At 48.3% G+C, this 25,718-nt stretch overlaps 1 protein-coding gene and 2 long non-coding RNA genes across 7 annotated transcripts in view; 1 reads left to right on the plus strand and 2 right to left on the minus strand.

Annotated features, from left to right (window-relative positions):
- Positions 1–14,111: 14,111 nt before the first annotated feature.
- The window catches only part of LOC126991365 (nephrin-like), a 175,526-nt gene continuing 163,919 nt past the window's right edge, over positions 14,112–25,718 (minus strand). Inside the window, exons 15-16 of the mRNA XM_050850124.1 lie at positions 15,523–15,590; positions 14,112–14,921 (exon numbers count right to left, since the gene is read on the minus strand). Of these exons, the coding sequence (XP_050706081.1) occupies positions 14,898–14,921; positions 15,523–15,590 (92 nt within the window). The 3' untranslated portion in view covers positions 14,112–14,897. The remainder of the gene's footprint in view (positions 14,922–15,522; positions 15,591–25,718) is intronic.
- Positions 17,069–22,994, minus strand: LOC126991367 (uncharacterized). 5 transcript variants are annotated; one of them, XR_007745447.1, is made up of 3 exons: positions 22,484–22,991; positions 20,376–20,443; positions 17,069–17,115 (listed from the first exon to the last, which is right to left on the minus strand). It is a non-coding gene; the product is annotated as an uncharacterized LOC126991367 (long non-coding RNA). The 5 variants fall into 5 exon arrangements; XR_007745449.1 differs by lacking the exon at positions 17,069–17,115 and adding an exon at positions 17,191–18,134 and having other exon boundaries at positions 22,484–22,994; XR_007745445.1 differs by lacking the exon at positions 17,069–17,115 and adding an exon at positions 19,166–19,424.
- LOC126991369 (uncharacterized) lies at positions 22,342–23,608 on the plus strand. Its single transcript, XR_007745450.1, has 3 exons — positions 22,342–22,530; positions 23,141–23,208; positions 23,549–23,608. It is a non-coding gene; the product is annotated as an uncharacterized LOC126991369 (long non-coding RNA).

The raw sequence follows: 25,718 nt of genomic DNA on the forward strand, positions 1-25,718 counted from the left end.
TTTTCTTCCTCCTCCTCCTGGTCCTCCTCCTTGTTCTCGTTCTTCTTTTTCGTCGTCGTCCTCCTCCTCCTCCTCCTCCTCCAACTCCTCCTACTCCTCCTTCTCTTCCTCCTGTTCTTCCTCTTCCTCTTCCTCTTCCTCCTCGACCTCCTCCTTGTTCTCGTTCTTCTTTTTCGTCGTTCTTCTTTTTCGTCGTTCTCCTCCTCCTCCTCCTACTCCAACTCCTCCTACTCCTCCTTCTCTTCCTCCTTCTCTTCCTCCTCCTCTTCAACCTTCTCCTTGTTCTCGTTCTTCTTTTTCGTCCTCCTCCTCCTCCTCCTCCTCCTCCTCCTACTCCTCCTCCTTCTACTACTACTACTACAACTACTACTACTACTACTACTAACCTTCAGTCCCTTCTTTCCGTGTCCGCAGAGAGCTCCAGGGGCCGCGTAACCAAGGCGAGGTGGTGCTGGCGACCATGAACCTCTGGGCGGCTCTGCGGGATGGAAGGGACTTAGAGGGCAGAGCTAGGCACATGAAGGTAGGTGGTGGTGGTGGTGGTGGTTGTTGTTGTTGTGGTGGTGGTGGTGGAGTGGTCAATATGAACAGATTACACTAAGCAAACCTAAACGACTCTATCTAAGGTTAAATTTTATTGGTGGATGCTGGGAAAGGTTAAATCTCACTGGTGGATGCTGGGAAAGGTTAAATCTCACTAGTGGATGCTGGGCAAGGGTGAATCTTATTGGTGGATGCTGGGAAAGGTTGAATACCACTAGTGGATGCTGGGAAAGGTTGAATCTCACAAGTGGATGCTGGGAAAGGTTGAATCTCACTGGTGGATGCTGGGAAGGGTTGAATCTCACAAGTGGATGCTGGGAAAGGTTGAATCTCACTGGTGGATGCTGGGAAAGGTTGAATTTCACTGGTGGATGCTGGGAAAGGTTGAATCTCACTGGTGGATGCTGGGAGGGGTTGAATGTTATTGGTGGATGCTGGGAGCGGTTGAATCTTATTGGTGGATGCTTGGAAAGGTTGAATCTCACTAGTGGATGCTGGGAAAGGTTGAATATCAATGGAGGATGCTGGGAAAGGTTGAATCTCACTAGTGGACGCTGGGAAAGGTTGAATCTCACTGGTGGATGCTGTGAAAGGTTGAATCTTACTGGCGGATGCTGGGAAAGGCTGAATCTCATTGGTGGATGCTGGGAAAGGTTAAATCTCACTAGTGGATGCTGGGGAAAGGTTGAAACTCACTGGTGGATGCTGGGAAAGGTTAAATCTTATTAGTGGATGCTGGGAAAGGTTGAATCTCACTAGTGGATGCTGGGAAAGGTTGAATCTCACTGGTGGATGCTGGGAAAGGTTGAATCTCACTGGTGGATGCTGGGAAAGGTTGAATCTCACTCGTGGATCCTGGGAAAGGTTGAATCTCAAAGGTGGATGCTGGGAAAGGTTCAATCTCACAAAGCCAGGCAAGATGGCGCCACTATAAACACTTGCCTGCGCCACTTACGGGATGGGCCAACAAGATGCCCCACCAAAAAAAGCCTACCGGGGTATATAGGTTGTAGATTTCAATGCCCCCCCCCAAAAAAAAAAATCTCTCTCTCTCTCTCTCTCTCTCTCTCTCTCTCTCTCTCTCTCTCTCTCTCTCTCTCTCTCTCTCTCTCTCTCTCTCTCTCTCTCTCTCTCTTTCTAATTCTCTTTTTCTCTCCCTTTCTTCCTTTTATCTCCTCCTCCCCTCTCTTCCTTCACCTCCCCTTCTTCCCTTCTCCTCCCTCTCCTCCTTTATTTCCCTTATTCTCTCTCCATCCCCACTCCCCCCGTAGACAGCCTTCCTCCCCCCCCCCGTCCCCCCATGGACACCCTATCGACCCCCCCCCCTCCTCCCCCCCTGGACAGCCCACCTAACCCCCCCCTCACCCCCACCCACCCCTGCGTGTGTGTGGGGGCGGCGGCTGTGTGGCCAGAGTGTGGTGAGGAAGAATGGTGCAGATATCAACATTGACAACAGTATTACTAACAATGAAAAATAATAGTGATAATAATCATAATGATACTTGTAGTATCAATAATAATGATAACTATAACAAATAATTAAAATAATAATGATAAGATATCATGGAAATAAAATAACACCGGGCTATAAATGTTGTTGTTACTATCACTGTTTTAGGTGTAAATAACAATAACAATAATAATGATAATAACAACAAAATAATAATGATATTAATAATAAATATATTATTATTTATACTAATATTACTTGTATTATTATTATTATCTCTTTAAAATACTATTTCATGACGATGCATACATGCATTCACACTACTACTACTACTACTACTACTACTACTACTACTACTACTACTTTAACAGGTTTCCATCTATTAGAGTTGCGTTGTGAGCGGTATATTTTCTCATATCCTTTCACAAAGCAATTCATTGGCCCCACCCCGCCAATGACCGTGGCCGACAACCATCTTTATTAAGTGTTACAAACCTTACTAAACATATTTTTCTTAAGCTAACAGAGCTTGTGGTTGATACGACTATCAACCACCGTCGCCTCAAAGTCCAGGTCGGCAATACGGGTGGTTTTGGGTGCAGGTGACCTGGTTCCTCTCAGGCAAACCAAGGCTGACCTCAGGAGGGAGAAGGACAGCCTACATCTCATCCAAGCGACCAAACTGCTTCTTGGCTGCTGTTTCTTATCCGCCAGTGTTTCGGCGAGTCTTGCGTAGAAGCTCTGCGCCCTTGGTCCCATCCCTCCTGACGTCGTGAATACTACCGAGGTGAAGGAGCCCTGGTCCACATTCTGTATTCTTTCTTCATATGCTCTGTTCTCCTCTTGTTCGTTTCTTCTGTTGGCTGCATCACGGGTCAGGTCTCTGTGGCAATGGGCCATGGGATCAAAGATCCTTATGTTAAAATATGCCCTTTGTCCACGAGTCCAAAACCCTCTGGCGCTAACATCCACTCGTGCCTCGTTCGAAACATTAGCGGTGCGTCTGGCGAGGTGTTCGCCTTGCAGAGGGAGCAGCATGGGTTCCACAGTCACGTCGTGACAGACTTCTTTCAACATCTGAGCTGTTTCGTCTCTCACTTCATCATGTCTCATGCAGACGAAACCTCCTCTCTTGCATGTCATGACATGGTTTTGGTTAAGGGTGAGCCACAGTTACACATGTTTGGGAGCCCATCCACTGGCCAGCCATACCTGAGGGCAAGGGCATCAGTGAATTCTTTTTTGTTTAAGTTGAAGCCTTTTGCCCTGATAGGTAGTGTGGTTAGCCAGTTTGAAGCGCCCACTTCCTGTGCAATATCTGTCCTCTCCTTGTGTCTTCTGGGAGTTCTCTCATTAGGTCACTCAGAGTGTCTTTCTGTTTTTCTTCTCTGTTTATGGAGATTTCATTCCTTAGTGACCTAATATCCTGGGGGTTGTCTTCTCCTCTTTCATTTTGATTGGTAATATATCCGGTCAAGGAGGCTGTGATTCGGAGTGAGTTCCCGAATTCAGACTCTGCCAGATTTTGCGGGTTGGTGATGCCGAGCCCACCCATTCTTGGCGGCAACTCCAGCAACCTCCGCTCCTGGTCGCTGGGACATCTCCCATTTGCTATCGCCGGTATGAAGGTGTTTCTGATAGCATCTTCCAGAGGTTTTAGTAGCGGAGCAACATCAGGAACTGTCCTCATGAGGTAGTTCCATGTATGCTTGACACCGTACGTAAATGCTGCGTAGGCTGCCTGCGGTTCATTTTTGGCGATCTCGTTCAGCCTCTGCAGTTCGGACTCCCAGCGCTTTACAGCTGTTTTCACATATTCGGTTCTGTATTCAGCTGTTCCAATGACTGCCCCGAGGTGTCTTTCGCCAGTCACTGACAGTTTCACGCTACTGCCCTGGAATGCGGTTTTGGCCCGATCGTATGCCTCTGGTTTTACAATCATCACAGACTTCGTGGCGTTGGGACGGTACCCTATTTTAGGGCCGTGTTCACTGACGAGGTCCCACCATTTCCTGAGGTCTGCAGACTTTCCTACCCCGGTGAGGTCATCCGCATATGCCACCTGTTTGACGTTGGTGTTTTCATGGCGGATGATGTCCTGCAGCTTCATCATTCCCAGGGCAAACATTGCCATGGCCACTGGGTCGCCCTGGGTGGTGCCCTCTGAGGACTGTATGGCCACCGGGTCTCCAAGTTGTTGGTCATTATGACTGCTGATGAACAGTCTGGCAGGTTTCTTGTGTGTATTTTCAATATATTGGGCGAATATAGGGCACTTGATTTTGCTGTTGTGCAGTGCTGTTTCCCTATTGATGTTGTTGAACGCATTAGCAGCGTCCACCATCAGCACCGCCTCGCATTTTGGGTCTTCGAACATTTTCCTGACGGCGTGAATGGCAGTTTCACACCCAGCCTGCTGACCCGCACACACTTGGAGGTTTCCCACCGCCTTCCTCACGTCGTCCTTCACCACCTCCATGACAGCCTTGCCTATGATCCTCCTGAGCACCTCCCCCATCCCGATGGGGCGACAGCCTGGTTTTTATCCAGCGGGATGAGCCGACAGGCCATCAAAGGCTCGAGGTGTTGGCAATTCTCTGACGCCAATTTTCTTGCTAGGGCGGTTATTGCGTCGCGAAGATCCACAGCTGGATTACCAAAGATGTTCTTACTGAGGAGGTGTTTCCACCCCTTGGCCTGATGGTCCAGCCGCTCCCTGCGTGTGAAGGGCGTGCTTCCAGATCACGTCACCGCTGATATGGTCGAAGACAACTCGATGCGGTGGGGTGTAGTCTCCAAGGAACTTCATTTCTGGGTGTGCAGGTCTAGCATCTGGATGCTTGTCCTTGAGGATCTGGCGTGTCTCTTCCGTCATGGGAAGGACTCCCGCTGCCTCATCTTCTATTGACAGTGATCTATTTGCCATGGCCACTTTGCCTTGTCTCATCTTGTCAGCAAAGTTTCTAGCCCTGTCGTTACTGTCATTCTTGCGAATGTTCCGTCTGCCTAGTCTCTCCTGCAGTGTTTTAGCCTCGTCAAGTAGCTTCCGGACGACCCCTTTCCTCCACAGCTCCAGTCTTCTTTGTACCGCCTTCACGTCCTCAGATTGTTTCGACTTTTTGTGAGTCCGTTAGCATATGAGGTGCGGTAGTATGGCCAGAATCTTTAAAGCGTAGGGGGCGATTTGCGTGGAGTTGTTGTACGCTCTAATGAGGTAGGTTTTCTCCTCTATCAAGGAGCTGGTGGCGTTACATCTCGGGGCCTCAAATACGTTATTCGGAGAAAACGTTACCACATGATTGTAAGCGTCTCGCACCCACTCCTCTGTCTCCTCGAATGTCCACCTCTGCCAGAAGCGGAGCTCGCGCGAGGCGTCCTCACCTTGGTCACCCTGACCTTGTCTCTCGCCACCTGCACCCCCCTCCACCTGATCATCTCCAGCGCCTTCATTGGCCTGCTCACCAAGCACCACTTATGGTTGCCCACCATTTTCCACATCCTGCCGTTGAGGGTTTGGGTTTCGACAATCTCCACCTCTCTTACAGTTCACACAGGGTTGGCCTCGTTTTATGCACGAGCACTGAACACAGTTTTGATTTCGAGACGAACAAATGCAACATTGAGAGGGGCTTCATTTCGGTGCCATTATGCATGATAGTGTATCTTAGTTGCTATTTATGGTGATGAATAGAGCAATAGTAGCAGACCCCACTTTGACTCCTGTCTCCCCCCATATACATACACACAGACATACACTTACATATGCTTACTCTACCTGTACGGTAATACTAGAATGATTGTTTATTTTTCCACCACCATTGCTCCTCGCCAACACTTTACAATCTTACTAATGCACCTGACCCTACACATTTGAGTTGAGTAGTAGTAGTAGTAGTGATATCATTACCAGCTGTTCGCCGAGTCAGATACTCTGTGTTTTATGGCCCTCAGGCGGGGGTGGGAAGTTACTGGGCAGCGGGGCGGGGTTAGCAGGGACACGGGGAGTGAGGGAATGTGCGTTAGGGAGGGGGGGTTAGCCAGAACTCACCACTCCCCTATAAATCACTGACATTTAATCTACTTGACATACTGAGAAAATATATTGGATGATGTACATGGAAAAACTATAACTTGCTCTCTCTTCTCTCTCCCTTCTCTCTCCCTCTCCCTCTCCCCTCTCTACTCCCACTCCCCCTCCCCTTCCTCTTCTCCCACTCTCTCCCCTCCTTCTCCTCTCCCTCTCTTTCCCTCCCTTCCCCTCTCTCCCTCTTTCCCTCCTTCTTTCCCTCAGCTCTGCCTTCCAATTTTCCACCTTCCGGCCGTCCGCTACAGAGTCGAGAGTCGCTCACAAGCAACGAGGGGACGTGGGCCTTCTTCCGTAACCACTGACCCAATACGTATCGTTACACCAGTGTTTTTCAAACTGCCGGCCAGCACACGGCCTCTCTCAAAAAGCAGCAATTCATAATTAAGACCTGCATCGTCAATGGCACCAAATTACACTATATTTCGTTGCGTTCACTGCACGTTCACGCGTACGAAGGTATACAATCCAAGGCGGTATCGGCTGTAGAACCTAACTTATGACATAATACAAAGGAGCTAATCACAGCACGTCCTCTCCCTACGCTACTACTACTACTACTATTGCTGCTACTACTACATATGCCATCACTTTATCTCCCTCCTTCCTTTCTTCCCTCCTTCCTTTCTTAATCCCTCCTTGCCTCCCTCCCTTCCTTCCATCCATTCCACCCTCTCTTTCCTTCCCTTCCCTCCCTTCCTCTCTATAACATAGCATCCACAGCCTCCTCCAGTGTATATATATATCACAAACACTGACTCTGTTCCGCATCCCGTACCGAGTTGAGGCGGACAATGTGTAAACAAGTCGTGTGATTCCCTCGACCAAGTGGCTGCCTATACCCAGAGCCACGGAACACGAGTGGGCCCAAGTGAGTAAGTGTATGGGCATTAGAACATAAGAACATAGGAGTCTGCAAGAGGCCGGTAGGCCTGTACGAGGCAGCTCCTCTTAGTAAGTTTATCATCACGGGCGCCAGGCTGTTACCAGAAGAGAGGCGTGGCATACAACCTGATCCTGCTACAATACTGGGTTTTTTTTTTTCTGGGGTATTTTAATATAAAAAATACAACAGAAAACCCGCTAAACGCTTCTCCAGGAAATAGAAAAAAAAAATGAAGGGCCAGAGCGGTGAGTACTGTTTATTATTTTTTTTTTACCAGCACGGGAGGCAGCAGTTCAAGGGTAAAAACATGAAAGAACACACTTGTAATAGGGTAGGCGGTGGCTGAGTGGTAGTGTGCTGGGCCCACATTCACCGCGTGATGGACGACGCGGGTTCGAATCCCCTCGCTACCACCTGGGATTTTTCAGTCACCGCCGAGTGGCTTAAAACTACCCACATGCTGTACACCTAACTGTATTTCTGAGGATGGAGCTTTGACGTATCTCTTGCTCTCAATATCTAAAGGCTGTACACGGCTCACGGACTCACGGACAGGCGGGTGGTCGGTCTAGCATGTCTTGGCCACAGCTGGGTGCGTGTGGGTATGCCGGCCAGCTCGGGTCATGGGTTCAGGAGGCGCCTCACAAATTGGCCGGAAACATTGAAGTGACGGAGAGAGAGAATGTTTTGACGGATGTGACAGCAGTTTGCAATTTGTCTTGTTCTTATAACCTATGTCTCCGCAATACCGACCTGCCTCTTCACAAATCTATGCTCTCTAAATTACCCTCCCACGGATTCTCTCTCTCTCTCTCTCTCTCTCTCTCTCTCTCTCTCTCTCTCTCTCTCTCTCTCTCTCTCTCTCTCTCTCTCTCTCTCTCTCTCTCTCTCTCTCTCTGTACCAGTATCTCCAGTTTCCTTTCCAGCTGATATATTTCCACTGTGTCAGACTAGACGGTCACTGTTTTTCCCCAAAAAACTATTAACCCGGTGGTAGCAGCGGGGATCATGTTTCTTAATGGTCCCTCTAAGTGAGATAAATAAGAAAAAAATAATCACTCACGCAAACCATTTCAAAATATAAATCAAAGCATTTGTGATCAGTTTATGCATCATCTTTTTTGGGGGGTTTATACGATGGCACAAATTTGGCCCGTCGCTGCTACACGGTAAAGCCACAAATTTGGCCCGTCGCTGCTTCACGATAAAGCCACAAATTTGGCCCGTCGCTGCTACACGGTAAAGCCACAAATTTGGCCCGTCGCTGCTACACGGTAAAGCCACAAATTTGGCCCGTCGCTGCTTCACGATAAAGCCAAAAATTTGGCCCGTCGCTGCTACACGATAAAGCCAAAAATTTGGCCCGTCGCTGCTACACGGTAAAGCCAAAAATTTGGCCCGTCGCTGCTTCACGATAAAGCCAAAAATTTGGCCCGTCGCTGCTACACGATAAAGCCACAAATTTGGCCCGTCGCTGCTTCACGATAAAGCCAAAAATTTGGCCCGTCGCTGCTACACGGTAAAGCCACAAATTTGGCCCGTCGCTGCTTCACGATAAAGCCAAAAATTTGGCCCGTCCCTGCTACACGGTAAAGCCACAAATTTGGCCCGTCGCTGCTACACGATAAAGCCACAAATTTGGCCCGTCGCTGCTACACGGTAAAGCCACAAATTTGGCCCGTCGCTGCTTCACGATAAAGCCACAAATTTGGCCCGTCCCTGCTACACGGTAAAGCCACAAATTTGGCCCGTCGCTGCTACACGATAAAGCCACAATTTTGGACCGTCGCTGCTACACGGTAAAGCCACAAATTTGGCCCGTCGCTGCTTCACGATAAAGCCACAAATTTGGCCCGTCCCTGCTACACAGTAAAGCCACAAATTTGGCCCGTCGCTGCTACACGGAAAAGCCACAAATTTGGCCCGTCCCTGCTACACGGTAAAGCCACAAATTTGGCCCGTCGTTGCTACACGGAAAACCCACAATTTTGGCCCGTCACTGCTACCGGGTTAATCTGAGGGCTCTGTTCAAACTCTCAAGCTTTCCTGTTTCTTAGCGATCTTTTCAAAAATGAGGCCGTATGCTCCCTATTAGAACATAAGAGCGTTTAGTTTGTTTCCAAAATGAGCGATTATGTCCACTGTTACGCCGATGATTCTACTTTGCATTACCCAGTCTCATCCAGCATAAGACCCTCACAGTAGGAATTGCATATGCTACTGAACGCTTGACTTCTTACCTTCCTTTCGTTGACAAATGCGGCAGATTGAACTTAACCATCATCATCTACAGCCATTACTATTCTACAGGAGGACAAATGTCTTTCCCAACGCCCTCCATCTCTCTCTGTGTCGGGTGTCAGTGTGCTTCTGCCCAGACAAATGCTCTGATACATCTCTCCACCTGGTCTCTGTATACCCTGACTTATACTGTTTATGACTTGCCACTCCGTTACGTTCATTGGCCATCCGTGAAAGTCATACGCATGATGTGATCCTTGTTCTGAATTGTCATTAAAATAGCATCTTTTGTCTGCTCCTAATCCAACGAGCCTTGCTTAATTAACCCGGTAGCAGCGAAGGGCCAAATTTGTGGCTTTATCGTGTACCAGCGAAGGACCAAATGTGTGGCTTTACCGTGTAGCACCGAAGGGCCAAATTTGTGGCTTTATCGTGTACCAGCGAAGGGCCAAATTTGTGGTTTTACCGTGTAGCAGCGACGGACCAAATTTGTGGCTTTACAGTGTAGCAGCGACGGACCAAATTTGTGGCTTTACAGTGTAGCAGCGACGGACCAAATTTGTGGGTTTACAGTGTAGCAGCGACGGGCCAAATTTGTGGCTTTACCGTGTAGCAACAACGGACCAAATTTGTGGCTTTACCGTGTACCAGCAACGGGCCAAATTTGTGGCTTTACCGTGTAGGAGCGACGGGCCAAATTTGTGGCTTTACCGTGTAGCAGCGACGGTCCAAATTTGTGGCTTTATCGTGTAGCAGGGGAGGACCAAACTTGTGGCTTTACCGTGTAGCAGCGACGGGTCAAATTTGTGGCTTTATCGTGTACCAGCGACGGGCCAAATTTGTGGCTTTATCGTGTACCAGCGAAGGGCCAAATTTGTGGCTTTACAGTGTACCAACGAAGGGCCAAATTTGTGGCTCTACCGTGTACCAGCGAAGGGCCAAATTTGTGGCTTTATCGTGTACCAGCAACGGGCCAAATTCTTGCCATGATATAACCCCCCCAAAAAAAGATGATAGATAATCTGATCACAATTGCTTTGATATATATTATGAAATGGTGGGCGTGAGTGGTGAATTTTTTTCTCATTAATTCGCTTAAAGGGGCCTTTAAGAAACATGATCCCCGCTGATACCAGGCTAAAATATCAGCTTTTGTCTGCTCCTAATTCAACGAGGCTCGCTTAATGTGATATACAGCAATTTTCTCTCCATTCCTCTCTCTCTGCTCGGCTCAGCGCTCTCTCCAAACCTTAAACAGGCGCCGTATCCTTAAATCTTTCACCGACTAAGGCCCCGTTCTGTGCCGACTTTGGGCCACGACAACCCAGCGACTTTTAGGCCCCCTTCACACTGTACCGAATCAGCGTCCGGGGATTGTTACTAGACCTCTTTGCGACCATGTGCGACCCTTTCACATCAACGTTTAAGGCAACCCCGACCCTATTTTCCCTTAATTTTAGAGTAGCCCCCCTTAAACCTCACCCCCGGCAACCCTAACCCCATTTTATTTCAGTACTTCCATTAAACAATTGTTCTTCTCTATATTAACATTCCTTGACTTAAAACAAAAGCCGAACCCTTTTTTACCTATCTCAAGCATAAGTAAATGTATGAGCCGATTTCACAGTCCAACACAGTGTCTTCGTAACAGCCCGAAGCAAACTATAGAATCCCATACAATCCAAAATGGTGAGGTCTTCGATGCCACATTAAATACAAGACTTGTCCGGTATAGTTTCATCAAATTTGTGAACTTAAATATAAACACCAGACACTATACAAGGAAATTTTGAAGGCTCTGGTATTGGTTTGGGAGCTTACTAACCCATCATGGGGAACTGTGAAACTGGCCCTGTATGTTTTAATTTTAAGGCAACCCCCCTTAACACCCGAGACCTTGCATACCCCGAGTCGCCGAGTTATCGTGGCCCAGAGTCGGCACAGTGTGAATGGATCTTAAGCACACACATTTGACGCTATTTTTCAGGGGTTTCCGGCATTTCCAGGGGTAGTTTAGTGACCCTGGTGGTAGTGTGACCCTTTTTCTGTACCGTGAACCTAAACAACCACTCATGAGGGCCCAATTAAGTTTAGTGACCCTGGTGGTAGTGTGACCCCTCCTCCGTACCGTGAACCTAAACAACCACTCATGAGAGCCTAATTAAACTCCTTTTCGGCCTTTGGGAGTTGCTGATGTGAGAGGCGGAAGTGTCTGAGAATACCACCCCTGTTCTGATATAGTTCCCCGGTGAGCCAGTGAGCGGGGCGCCTCCTGAACCCGACAAGACCTCTGCGCCGGGCTGGGTCACTCGTCCACGAAGGTCCTGAAGGCAATAGCGGACAACAAACACGTCTGCAGCACGTCTCTTCCAATCAAGACGAAAAGATCACAAACAAGATAGAGGATAAGAAAGGGTACAGACGAATACTCATTATAAAAAGTCGCTCGTAGTCTTTCTCCTTAAGTTCATTTAGCTCAGTCACTGCAATGCGCCTCCATTTCCATTCGTTTTCCATACTTTTAAATCGTTTTCCTTTCCCATCGTTTTCCTTTTCCATCGTTTCCCTTCCGTTCACTTCAGTTAGTTCAGTCACTTCGGCTAATCTCCTCTGTGGGCTTGGGAAATAGTCGTACTGGGAGCCTGAGACGTTTAAGAACATGGACCACAATGCGATCCTTCCACTGTACTGCCTTCCTTCCACTGAACCTATTCCTTCCTACAGTCAAAATCTAGCATTACTCGAAGCACCACTACACCTTACAGAGCCACGTCGGATTATAACACCTCGGCATCATTTCCTTGTCCTCTCTTTGCATGCAGTGACCTAGCCTCTCTTTGGGCCACTCGTCTTGGCTATCTTTAATAGGAAGAGGGATTGGCAGGCTTTCCTTCCCCTCAGTATCTTCCTTCCTGGCCCTTGAGATGCTTCCTTCACTGTAGAAATAGCCTGGATTATGCGGATTGGAGAGAGAGAGGGAGCGACCATTACTGTGACCTCCACTCCGAGTTCCTCACTGCGCTGTCCCTTCCTTTTGTGTATACAGTAACATTTGAAGTCTGGGTTAAGAGACGGATATCAGAGAGAGGGACGACAACTTCCCTTACGCCCTCAACACAACAGCAACGTTCACGGGTCCCTCACTGCATCGGCCTTTCCCTCTTTCCTCGACTAGGTTAGGTCATGAAGGTAACTATCACGTGGACCGACTGTATACCATCTAGTCCTTCCCCCCAAGTAACTCCGCCTTTCCAACGGCTCTTCTTCACCTCTTTGTATCTGTCTTTCCCTTGCTTTCTAAATTACTTGAGTCACTGTGTCTCCGTACCGTCAACTTTATGTCTTCGCTGGTGGAGTTGTACGGCGCGTTGGCATAGTTAACACGTCTTAATTTACAAGCTTTGTCATAATGCCTTAGCTGTCATCATCATCACCATCATCGCAGCGGGCAAGGAAGGGCGTCTTGTACCAACTGGCCATGGCGTAGAGGTGAACAGGGCGTCGGTAACTCCTGCGTCTTCTGTTACAAGCTTTCCTTTGTCATAACGCCTCTTAAAGTCTTTCATATTCACTCAAGCAGCGGGCAAGGAAGGGCGTCTTGTACCAACCGGCCGTGGCGTGGAGGTGAACAGGGCGTCGGTAACTCCTGCGTCTTCTTTTACAAACTTTCCTTTGTCATAACGCCTCATCAAGTCTTTCATATTCAGGCTAAATGCACCGGGCAAGGAAGGGCGTCTTGTATCGAGTGGCCATGGCGTGGAGGTGAACAGGGCAACGGTAACTCCTGTGTCTTCTTTTACTAGTTTCCCTTTGTCATAACGCCTCATAGTGTCTTTCATATTCACTACAGCAGCGGGCAAGGAAGGGCGTCTTGTACCAACTGGCCGAGGCGTGGAGGTGAACAGGACGATGCTAACTCCTGCGACTTCTGTTACAAGTTTCCCTTTGTCATAACGCCTCATCAAGTCTTTCATAATCAGGCTAAATACAGCGGGCAAGGAAGGGCGTCTTGTACCAACTGGCCATGGCGCGGAGGTGAACTGGGCGATGGTAGCTCCTGCGTCTTCTGTTACAAGCTTTCCTTTGTCATAACGCCTCATCAAGTCTTTCATATTCACTAAGGCAGCGGGCAAGGAAGGGCGTCTTGTACCAACTGGCCATGGCGTGGAGGTGAACTGGGCGATGGTAGCTCCTGCGTCTTCTGTTACAAGCTTTCCTTTGTCATAACGCCTCAGAGTCTTTCATATTCAGGCTAAACGCAGCGGGCAAGGAAGGGCGTCTTGTACCACTGGCCGAGGCGAGGAGGTGAACAGGGCGTCGGTAACTCCTGTGTCTTCTAATATAAGTTTCCCTTTGTCATAACGCCTCAGAGTCTTTCATATTCAGGCTAAACGCAGCAGGCAAGGAAGGGCGTCTTGTACCAACTGGCCGAGGCGAGGAGGCGTTGAGATCGATGATATTAAGAACACGATCACATTCACAAGTGTTTTCCCCTATTAGCGCGCTGTCGGGGATGTCCACGAGGTAACCACCGATGAGGGAAGTAAGAATGGACGTCTTGTCATGCCCGGTGGAGATGTGGAAGCGAATAGGCGTGTGGAACGATCACATACACAAGTACACCGTCCCTCGCCCTTAGAATGCCATGTCGGGGAGGTCAGTAGGAAGGGTGTGAGGGAGGAAGGGCTGCTTAACGCTATCCCAAACACCCAAACGACTCTCTCCTTCAGATCCCAGGTTTTCCAGGGTACGTAACTCCTCTATAGACAGGAGTAAGTGGTTCCGCTCTCTTAGAATGCCTGTTCGAGGATGTCAGCATGAAGGGAGTGAATGGGGAAGGACTTCTTGACAGGGCTATCCCAAACACCCAAGCGACCTTCTCCTTCACATCGCAGGTTTTCCAGGGTACATAGCTCCATAATAGTCACAAGTACACCGTCCCTCGCCCTTAGAATGCCTGGTTGGGGATGTCAGCATGAAGGAAGTGAGGGAGGGAGACCTTCTTGACATAGTGTGAAGGCGTAGCTCTATCCCAAACACCAGTACATCCCTGTTCCTCTCCTACAGATCGCAAGTTTCCCAGGTTGTCTTACTCCAAAATAGTCACAAGTACACCGTCCCTTGCACTTAGAATGCCTGGTTGGGGATGTCTGGATGAAGGGAGTGAGGAGGAAGGACTGTTTGTGATGCCCAGTGGATGTGTGAAGACGTATATGCCTGTAGAACGATCACAGACAGGCCCCTAGAATACCATGTTGAGGATGTCAGCAGGAAGGGAGGGAAGGAGGACTTCTTGACAGGGCTATCCCAAACACCCAAACGGCCCTCTCCTTCACATCGCAGGTTTTCCAGGGTGCGTAGCTCTTTTATAGACAGGAGTACGTGGGTTCCTCCCTCTTAAAATGCCATGTTGCGGATGTCAGCATGAAGGGAGTCAGGGAGGGAGGACTTCTTGACAGGGCTATCCCAAACACCCAAACGACCCTCTCCTTCACATCGCAGGTTTTCCAGGGTACGTAATTCCTCTATAGACAAGAGTAAGTGGTTCCGCTCTCTTAGAATGCCATGTCGGGGATGTCTGGGTGAAGGGAGTGAGGAAGGAAGGGCTGCTTGTGGTGCCTGGTGGGAGTTCGAGGCTGCACAGCTCGATGGGTGAGTGCGCCTTGCCCACACTCACACGACTTCCCCCTCCTTCATAGCGCCTGGTCCGATATGTCCTGTAAGATTTGGATCATTGTTAGTGTTGATGTATTCAGGATGATGTAAATAATTGATTGATTGATTGATTGATTGATTGACTGATTGACTGATTGACTGACTGACTGACTGACTAGCTAATCTAACACACACACACACACACAAACACACACACACACACACGACAAAAGCAGATAAATTATATAACCCATTCTGGCGGACATTCTCGCGGCCTCTCGCACAAAGAATATAATCAATTGACTTTTTTCCGCCCCTTTAGCTTCACATTTGGGGGGGGGAGAGATGCGGAGGGTGGGGGTGGAGGGGGGTAGGGGAGAGTGTGTGTGTGTGTGTGTGTGTGTGTGTGTGTGTGTGTGTGTGTGTGTGTGTGTGTGTGTGTGTGTTAGAGAGAGAGAGAGAGAGAGAGAGAGAGAGAGAGAGAGAGAGAGAGAGAGAGAGAGAGAGAGAGAGAAAGTGAGTGAGTGAGTCGGCCTCTTGCAAACTCCTACGTTCGTATGTCCCTATGTACTTGTGAGTGAATGAGTGAGTGCGTGAGTGAGTCAATGACATCAAAAGAAGCCTGTCTGTCTGTCTGCCTGTCTGTCTGTCTATCATACTTACGTGTTCCATGAGATCGTGGTGGCTGTCTATAAGGATGGCCGGTATTTCGAGGGGCAATTCCTCGTCCTCTGCAGGGAAACAATGGAGACAGGAAGGCCTTAATAGGACACAGCCACTCGAGTCTCTGTTCAAGATGTCAACATGTACTTTCAAATCAGCAAACTCTCAGTGATGATTTATTTACTTATTATTATTATTAGTGTTTATTATTGTGATAGTTTAGTTATATATCTATATTTCTCATTTGTTAGTTTGAAATGGAGTTATCATGTTATTTTAGTGAAGAACATTGGATATACTCACAGCAATACTATCTTTGTTTTCCTTTTTTTTATGGGGATTTCTTTATATATTCTTTTCTTAATATTTCGTCATCATTATAATCATCATCGTCGTTAATAGATTTACGGCAATATCCTGGTCTTTCACAACATTCTTCATTTCTCTGTGTGGTGTTAGTGTGCTCCATCATTCCCCGGCAAAGGTTCTAATTTCATCTTTCCATCTGGTTCTCTGAGTGGTGTTAGTGTGCTCCATCCTTCCCCGGTAAAGGTTCTAATCTCATCTTTCCACCTGGTTCTCTGAGTGGTGTTAATGTGCTCCATCCTTCCCCGGTAAAGGTTCTAATTTCATCTTTCCACCTGGTTCTCTGAGTGGTGTTAGTGTGCTCCATCCTGCCCCGGTAAAGGTTCTAATTTCATCTTTCCACCTGGTTCTCTGAGTGGTGTTAGTGTGCTCCATTCTGCCCCGGTAAAGGTTCTAATTTCATCTTTCCAACTGGTTCTCTGTGTGGTGTTAGTGTGCTCCATCCTGCCCCGGTAAAGGTTCTAATTCCATCTCTCCACCTGGTTCTCTGTCTGGTATTAGTGTACTCCATCCTTCCCCGGCAAAGGTTTTAATTTCATCTTTCCACCTGGTTCTCTGAGTGGTGTTAGTGTGCTCCATCCTTCCCCGGTAAAGGTTCTAATTTCATCTTTCCACCTGGTTCTCTGAGTGGTGTTAGTGTGCTCCATCCTGCCCCGGTAAAGGTTCTAATTTCATCTTTCCACCTGGTTCTCTGAGTGGTGTTAGTGTGCTCCATTCTGCCCCGGTAAAGGTTCTAATTTCATCTTTCCAACTGGTTCTCTGTGTGGTGTTAGTGTGCTCCATCCTGCCCCGGTAAAGGTTCTAATTTCACCTCTCCACCTGGTTCTCTGTCTGGTGTTAGTGTATTCAGTTCTGCCCTGGTAAAGGTTCTAATTTCACCTCTCCACCTGGTTCTCTGTCTGGTGTTAGTGTACTCAGTCCTGCCCCGGTAAAGGTTCTAATTTCACCTCTCCACCTGGTTCTCTGTCTGGTGTTAGTGTGCTCCATCCTGCCCCAGTAAAGGTTCCAATTTCACCTCTCCACCTGGTTCTCTGTCTGGTGTTAGTGTGCTCCATCCTTTCCTAGTAAAGGTTCTAAATCCACCTCTCCACCTGGTTCTCTGTGTGGTGTTGGTGTGCTCTATCCTGCCCCGGCAAAGGTTCTAATTTCATCTCTCCACCTGGTTCTCTGCCTGGTGCTAGTGTGCTCCATCCTGCCCCGGCAAAGGTTCTAATTCCATCTCTCCACCTGGTCCTCTGTCTAGTGTTAGTGTACTCAGTCCTGCCCGGTAAAGGTTCTAATTCCATCTCTCCACCTGGTTCTCTGTCTGGTGTTAGTGTACTCAGTCCTGCCCCGGTAAAGGTTCCAATTCCACCTCTCCACCTGGTTCTCTATCTGGTGTTAGTGTACTCAGTCCTGCCCAGGTAAATGTTCTAATTCCACCTCTCCACCTGGTTCTCTGTCTGGTGTTAGCGTACTCCATCCTACCCCGGTAAAGGTTCTAATTTCATCTTTCCACCTGGTTCTCTGTGTGGTGTTATTGTGCTCCATCCTGCCCCGGTAAAGGTTCTAATTTCATATTTCCACCTGGTTCTCTGTGTGGTGTTAGTGTGCTCCATCCTGCCCCGGTAAAGGTTCTAATTTCATTTCTCCACCTGGTTCCCTGTCTGGTGTTAGTGTGCTCCATCCTGTCCCAGTAAAGGTTCTAATCTCATCTCTCCACCTGGTTCTCTGTCTGGTGTTAGTGTACTCAGGCCTGCCCCGGTAAAGGTTCTAATTCCGTCTCTCCACCTGGTTCTCTGTCTGGTATTAGCGTACTCAGGCCTGCCCCGGTAAAGGTTCTAATTCCATCTCTCCACCTGGTTGTCTGTCTAGTGTTAGTGTGCTCCATCCTGCTCCGGTAAAGGTTCTAATTCCACTTCTCCACCTGGTTCTCTGACTGCTGTTAGTGTACTCAGTCCTGCCCCGGTAAAGGTTCTAATATCACCTCTCCACCTGGTTCTCTGTCTGGTATTAGTGTGCTCCATCCTGCCCCGGTAAGGGTTCCAATTTCACCTCTCCACCTGGTTCTCTGTCTGGTGTTAGTGTGCTCCATCCTGCCCTAGTAAACGTTATAAATCCACCTCTCCACCTGGTTTTCTGTGTGGTGTTGGTGTGCTCTATCCTGCCCCGGCAAAGGTTCTAGTTTCATCTCTCCACCTGGTTATCTGCCTGATGCTAGTGTGCTCCATAATGCCCCGGCAAAGGTTCTAATTCCATCTCTCCACCTGGTTCTCTGTATAGTGTTAGTGTACTCAGTCCTGCCCCGGTAAAGGTTCTAATTCCATTTCTCCACCTGGTTCTCTGTCTGGTGTAAGTGTACTCAGTCCTGCCCCGGTAAGGGTTCTAATTCCACCTCTAAACCTGGTTCTCTGTCTGGTGTTAGTGTACTCAGTCCTGTCCCGGTAAATGTTCTAATTCCACCTCTCCACCTGGTTCTCTGTCTGGTGTTAGCGTACTCCATCCTGCCCCGATAAAGGTTCTAATTTCATCTTTCCACCTGGTTCTCTGTGTGGTGTTATTGTGCTCCATCCTGCCCCGGTAAAGGTTCTAATTTCATATTTCCACCTGATTCTCTGTCTGGTGTTAGTGTGTTCCATCCTGCCCCGGTAAAGGTTCTAGTTCCACCTCTCCACCTGGTTCTCTGTCTGGTGTTAGTGTGCTCTATCCTGCCCCGGTAAAGGTTCTAATTCCACCTCTCCACCTAGTTCTCAATCTGGTGTTAGTGTACTCAGTCCTGACCCGGTAAATGTTAGAATTTCACCTCTCCACCTGGTTCTCCGTTTGGTGTTAGTATGCTCCATCCTGCCCTAGTAAAGGTTCTAAATCCACCTCTCCACCAGGTTCTCTATGTGGTGTTGGTGTGCTCTATCCTGCCCCGGCAAAGGTTCTAATTCATATATCCACCTGGTTCTCTGTCTGGTGTTAGTGTGCTCCATCCTGCCCCGGCAAAGGTTCTAGCTCCACCTCTCCACCTGGTTCTCTGTCTGGTGTTACTGTACTCAGTCCTGCCCCGGTAAAGGTTCTAATTCCACTTCTCCACCTGGTTCTCTGTCTGGTGTTAGTGTACTCAGTCCTGCTCGGGTAAAGGTTCTAATTCCACCTCTCCACCTGGTTCTCTGTCTGGTGTTAGTGTACTCAGTCCTGCCCGGTAAAGGTTCTAATTCCACCTCTCCACCTGGTTCTCTGTCTGGTGTTAGTGTATTCAGTTCTGCCCTGGTAAAGGTTCTAATTCCATCTCTCCACCTGGTTCTCTGTCTGGTGTTAGTGTACTCAGTCCTGCCCCGGTAAAGGTTCTAATTCCATCTCTCCACCTGGTTCTCTGTCTAGTGTTAGTGTGCTCCAACCTGCCCCGGTAAAGGTTCTAATTCCACCTCTCAACCTGGTTCTCTGTCTGGTGTTAGTGTGCTCCATCCTTACCCGGTAAAGGTTCCAATTTCACCTCTCCGTCTGGTTCTCTGTCTGGTGCTAGTGTGCTCCATCCTGCCCCGGCAAAGGTTCTAATTCCATCTCTCCACCTGGTCCTCTGTCTAGTGTTAGTGTACTCAGTCCTGCCCCGGTAAAGGTTCTAATTCCATCTCTCCACCTGGTTCTCTGTCTGGTGTTAGTGTACTCAGTCCTGCTCGGGTAAAGGTTCCAATTCCACCTCTCCACCTGGTTCTCTGTCTGGTGTTAGTGTACTCATTCCTGCCCCGGTAAATGTTCTAATTCCTTCTCTCCACCTGGTTCTCTGTCTAGTGTTAGTGTGCTCCATCCTGCCCCGGTAAAGGTTCTAATTCCACCTCTCCACCTGGTTCTCTATCTGGTGTTAGTGTACTCAGTCCTGCCCCGGTAAAGATTCTAATTTCACCTCTCCACCTGGTTCTCTGTCTGGTGTTAGTGTGCTCCATCCTTACCCGGTAAAGGTTCCAATTTCATCTCTCCGTCTGGTTCTCTGTCTGGTGTTAGTGTGCTCCATCCTGCCCTGGTAAATGTTCTAAATCCACCTCTCCACCTGGTTCTCTGTGTGGTGTTGGTGTGCTCTATCCTGCCCCGGCAAAGGTTCTAATTTCATCTCTCCACCTGGTTCTCTGCCTGGTGCTAGTGTGCTCCATCCTGCCCCGGCAAAGGTTCTAATTCCATCTCTCCACCTGGTTCTCTGTCTAGTGTTAGTGTACTCAGTCCTGCCCCGGTAAAGGTTCTAATTCCACCTCTCCACCTGGTTCTCTGTCTGGTGTTAGTGTGCTCCATCCTGCCCCGGCAAAGGTTCTAATTCAACCTCTCCACCTAGTTCTCTGTCTGGTGTTAGTGTACTCAGTCCTGCCCCGGTAAAGGTTCCAATTTCACCTCTCCACCTGGTTCTCTGTCTGGTGTTAGTGTGCTCCATCCTGCCCTAGTAAAGGTTCTAAATCCACCTCTCTACCTGGTTCTCTGTGTGGTATTGGTGTGCTCTATCCTGCCCCGGCAAAGGTTCTAATTCTTCTCTCCACCTGGTTCTCTGTCTGGTGTTAGTGTGCTCCATCCTGCCCCGGCAAAGGTTCTAATTCCATCTCTCCACCTGGTTCTCTGTCTAGTGTTAGTGTACTCAGTCCTGCCCCGGTAAAGGTTCTAATTCCATCTCTCCACCTGGTTCTCTGTCTGGTGTTAGTGTACTCAGTCCTGCCCCGGTAAAGGTTCTAATTCCACCTCTCCACCTGGTTCTCTGTCTGGTGTTAGTGTACTCAGTCCTGCCCCGGTAAAGGTTCTAATTCCACCTCTCCACCTGGTTCCCTGTATGGTGTTAGTGTATTCAGATCTGCCCTAGTAAAGGTTCTAACTCCATCTCTCCACCTGGTTCTCTGTCTGGTAATAGTGTACTCAGTCCTGCCCCGGTAAAGGTTCTAATTCCATCTCTCCACCTGGTTCTCTGTCTAGTATTAGTGTGCTCCATCCTGCCCCGGTAAAGGTTCTAATTCCACCTCTCCACCTGGTTCTCTGTCTGGTGTTAGTGTACTCAGTCCTGCCCCGGTAAAGGTTCTAATTCCACCTCTCCACCTGGTTCTCTGTCTGGTGTTAGTGTGCTCCATCCTGCCCCGGCAAAGGTTCTAATTCCATCTCTCAACCTGGTTCTCTGTCTAGTGTTAGTGTACTTATTCCTGCCCCGGTAAAGGTTCTAATTTCATCTCTCCACCTGGTTTTCTGTCTAGTGTTAGTGTGCTCCATCCTGCCCCGGTAAAGGTTCTAATTCCACCTCTCCACCTGGTTCTCTGTCTGGTGTTAGTGTACTCAGTCCTGCCCCGGTAAAGGTTCTAATTCCACCTCTCCACCTGGTTCTCTGTCTGGTGTTAGTGTACTCAGTCCTGCCCCGGTAAAGGTTCCAATTTCACCTCTCCACCTGGTTCTCTGTCTGGTGTTAGTGTGCTCCATCCTGCCCTACTAAAGGTTATAAATCCACCTCTCCACCTGGATCTCTGTGCGGTGTTGGTGTGCTCTATCCTGCCACGGCAAAGGTTCTAATTTCATCTCTCCACCTGGTTCTCTGCCTGGTGCTAGTGTGCTCCATCCTGCCCCGGCAAAGGCTCTAATTCCATCTCTCAACCTTGTTCTCTGTCTAGTGTTAGTGTACTCAGTCCTGCCCCGGTAAAGGTTATAATTCCATTTCTCCACCTGGTTCTCTGTCTGGTGTTAGTGTACTCAGTCCTGCCCAGGTAAAGGTTGTAATTCCACCTCTCCACCTGGTTCTCTGTCTGGTGTTAGTGTACTCAGTCCTGCCCCGGTAAATGTTCTAATTCCATCTCTCCACCTGGTTCTCTCTCTGGTGTTAGCGTAATCCATCCTGCCCCGGTAAAGGTTCTAATCTCATCTTTCCACCTGGTTCTCTGTGTGGTGTTATTGTGCTCCATCCTGCCCCGGTAAAGGTTCTATTTTCATATTTCCACCTGGTTCTCTGTCTGGTGTTAGTGTGCTCCATCCTGCCCCGGTAAAGGTTCTAATTCCACCTCTCCACCTGGTTTTCTGTCTTGTGTTAGTGTGCTCTATCCTGCCCCGGTAAAGGTTCTAATTCCACCTCTCCACCTAGTTCTCTGTCTGGTGTTAGTGTACTCAGTCCTGCCCCGGTAAAAGTTCTAATTCCATCTCTCTACCTGGTTCTCTGTCTAGTGTTAGTGTGCTCCATCCTGCCCCGGTAAAGGTTCCAATTTCACCTCTCCACCTTGTTCTCTGTCTGGTGTTAGTGTACTCAGTCCTGCCCCGGTAAAGGTTCTAATTCCACCTCTCCACCTGGTTCTCTGTCTGGTGTTAGTGTGCTCCATCTTGCCCCGGTAAAGGTTCTAATTTCATCTCTCCACCTGGTTCTCTGTCTGGTGTTAGTGTACTCAGTCCTGCCCCGGTAAAGGTTCTAATTTCACCTCTCCACCTAGTTCTCTGTCTGGTGTTAGTGTACTCAGTCCTGCCCCGGTAAAGGTTCCAATTTCACCTCTCCACCTGGTTCTCTGTCTGGTGTTAGTGTGCTTCATCCTGCCCTAGTAAAGGTTCTAAATCCACCTCTCCACCTGGTTCTCTGTGTGGTGTTGGTGTGCTCTCTCCTGCCCCGGCAAAGGTTCTAATTTTATCTCTCCACCTGGTTCTCTGTCTGGTGTTAGTGTGCTCCATCCTGCCCCGGCAAAGGTTCTAATTCCATCTCTCCACCTGGTTCTCTGTCTAGTGTTAGTGTACTCAGTCCTGCCCCAGTAAAGGTTCTAATTCCACCTCTCCACCTGGTTCTCTGTCTGGTGTTAGTACTCCGTCCTGCCCCGGTAAAGGTTCTAATTCCACCTCTCCACCTGATTCTCTGTCTGGTGTTAGTGTACTCAGTCCTGCCCCGGTAAAGGTTCTAATTCCACCTCTCCACCTAGTTCTCTGTCTGGTGTTAGTGTACTCAGTCCTGCCCCGGTAAAAGTTCTAGTTCCATCTCTCTACCTGGTTCTCTGTCTAGTGTTAGTGTGCTCCATCCTGCCCCGGTAAAGGTTCCAATTTCACCTCTCCACCTGGTTCTCTGTCTGGTGTTAGTGTGCTCCATCTTGCCCCGGTAAAGGTTCTAATTCCACCTCTCCACCTAGTTCTCTGTCTGGTGTTAGTGTACTCAGTCCTGCCCCGGTAAAGGTTCCAATCTCACCTCTCCACCTGGTTCTCTGTCTGGTGTTAGTGTGCTTCATCCTGCCCTAGTAAAGGTTCTAATTCCACCTCTCCACCTGGTTCTCTGTCTGGTGTTAGTGTCCTCAGTCCTGCCCCGGTAAAGGTTCTAATTCCATCTCTCCACCTGGTTCTCTGTCTAGTGTTAGTGTGCTCCATCCTGCCCCGGTAAAGGTTCTAATTCCACCTTTCCACCTGGTTCTCTGTCTGGTGTTAGTGTACTCAGTCCTGCCCCGGTAAAGGTTCTAATTCCACCTCTCCACCTGGTTCTCTGTCTGGTGATAGTGTACTCAGTCCTGCCCCGGTAAAGGTTCTAATTCCATCTCTCCACCTGGTTCTATGTCTAGTGCTAGTGTGCTCCATCCTGCCTCGGTAAAAGTTCTAATTCCACCTCTCCACCTGGTTCTCTGTCTGGTGTTAGTGTACTCAGTCCTGCCTCGGTAAAGGTTTCAATTCCACCTCTCCACCTGGTACTCTGTCTGGTGTTAGTGTACTCAGTCGTTTCCCTGTAAAGGTTCTAATTCCATCTCTCCACCTGGTTCTCTGTCTGGTGTTAGTGTGCTCCATCCTGCCCCAGTAAAGGTTCTAATTCATCTCTCCACCTGGTTCTCTGTCTGGTGTTAGTGTACTCAGTCCTGCCCCGGTAAAGGTTCTAATTCCACCTCTCCACCTGGTTCTCTGTCTGGTGTTAGTGTACTCAGTCCTGCCCCGGTAAAGGTTCTAATTTCATCTCTCCACCTGGTTCTCTGTCTGGTGTTAGTGTACTCAGTCCTGCCCCGGTAAAGGTTCTAATTTCACCTCTCCACCTGGTTCTCTGTCTGGTGTTAGTGTACTCAGTCCTGCCCCGGTAAAGGTTCTAATTTCATCTCTCCACCTGGTTCTCTGTCTGGTGTTAGTGTACTCAGTCCTGCCCCGGTAAAGGTTCTAATTTCACCTCTCCACCTGGTTCTCTGTCTGGTGTTAGTGTACTCAGTCCTGCCCCGGTAAAGGTTCTAATTTCACCTCTCCACCTGGTTCTCTGTCTGGTAATAGTGTACTCAGTCCTGCCCCGGTAAAGGTTCTAATTTCACCTCTCCACCTGGTTCTCTGTCTGGTAATAGTGTACTCAGTCCTGCCCCGGTAAAGGTTCTAATTTCACCTCTCCACCTGGTTCTCTGCCTGGTAATAGTGTACTCAGTCCTGCCCCGGTAAAGGTTCTAATTTCACCACTCAATAAGGTTCGATGTCTACTATTTGTGCACCCAACAATGCCCGTGAAAATGATCATAAAAAAACAGGTTAATTATATATGTAAAGAAAATAAAAGGCATAGAAATTCCTGACAAGTACTGCATATAGAAAAAAAAAAGCAAGACAATGTCGGGTTACTAAAGAGCATAGCACCAAAATGATAGAAATGCTGCAAATAAATAAAAAACAGGATATTTAAATGTATGAAATCATATACGTATACGTGATAAAAGCTCTGCATATGGAATTAAACAGAACACGATGTGCGGTGGCTGAATGGAAAGCGTGACGGCGCCGCGTTCAGGACGACGCGAGTTCAATCCCCGCCCGGTGCCACCAAGCTGGGATTTTTCAGCCGCCGCCGAGTGGCTTGAAACTACGGGCTGGGCCGACCATCAGGCCCCACCGTGAAGAAGCCTTGGGCCGACCATCGGGATCCACCGGGAAGAAGCCTACCGGCGCAATAGGCCACGACGTAAAATTAAAAATAAACGTTTACAGAATAAGGAAAAAAAAAAACAGCAATGAAATGACGAAAAAAAGGAGAGATAGAAATATAAATGAGAACACATGGTGAGGTTATCAGAAGGCAAATCGTCGAAATATTATGAATGAAGCAAGTGAAATAAAAACAACAACACCGCAAAGCAAAACATATTAAAAGAATACCCAAGGATTACAATGTACGCCTACGAAAGCCTTGTCAAATACGTGTTCTAGCGTGGCACCCCCCCCCACCACCACCCCACCCCCCCCCCGTAGCTCCCGTCATCCACAGATTAATGCTTTCAAAGGCCTACCTGAAGGTCAATCGTGTTTTCCTGACTGTTTTTTTCACGTCCATGGTACAGAGGAAGGGTCAAACTACCACCATGGTCATTAACTACATCTGGAAATGCCCACAACGCATACGAAAGCCTGGTCAAATATGTGTTCTTGGCTGACAAACAAAATAATTCATTGATAAAAGTACCGTGTAACCTAACCAGTCGTGGCGCATCAACGCAAAACAAGAGAGTGACAGCTGCGAAAAATGGTGGAAAAACATGGCAATAGGAATTCATAGCGGCTGTAAATAGACTTATATACGAAATCCGTAAGCCGTGCAGCGACAGCGAGAACAAAAATGGCAGCTGTACAGAGGAAAGAACCGGGAAGAAATTAAAAAAAATGAGGAGAAACGAATTCATGTTAGGAAAAAAAACACAGATACGAATGTTTTTCAGAGTTCATGGTACAGTTTTGCTTCATTTCCTTCGTTTTATTTCGCTACGAACTCCCTTGTTTGTGAGACATTATATATTTTTTTCAAATTTTTACTTCATTGCTTGTTTTTTTTCTATTTCTTACTTAATTTCTTTTTACCTCATGTCTGTTTTACTTCACTTCTTCGTTTTCTTTCACTACGAACTCCCTTGCTTGTGAGACATTATTTTTTTTCTTTCTTTTTTCTT

This window comes from Eriocheir sinensis, unplaced genomic scaffold (assembly GCF_024679095.1).
Source record: "Eriocheir sinensis breed Jianghai 21 unplaced genomic scaffold, ASM2467909v1 Scaffold265, whole genome shotgun sequence".
NCBI classification, from domain to species: Eukaryota; Metazoa; Arthropoda; class Malacostraca; order Decapoda; family Varunidae; genus Eriocheir; species Eriocheir sinensis.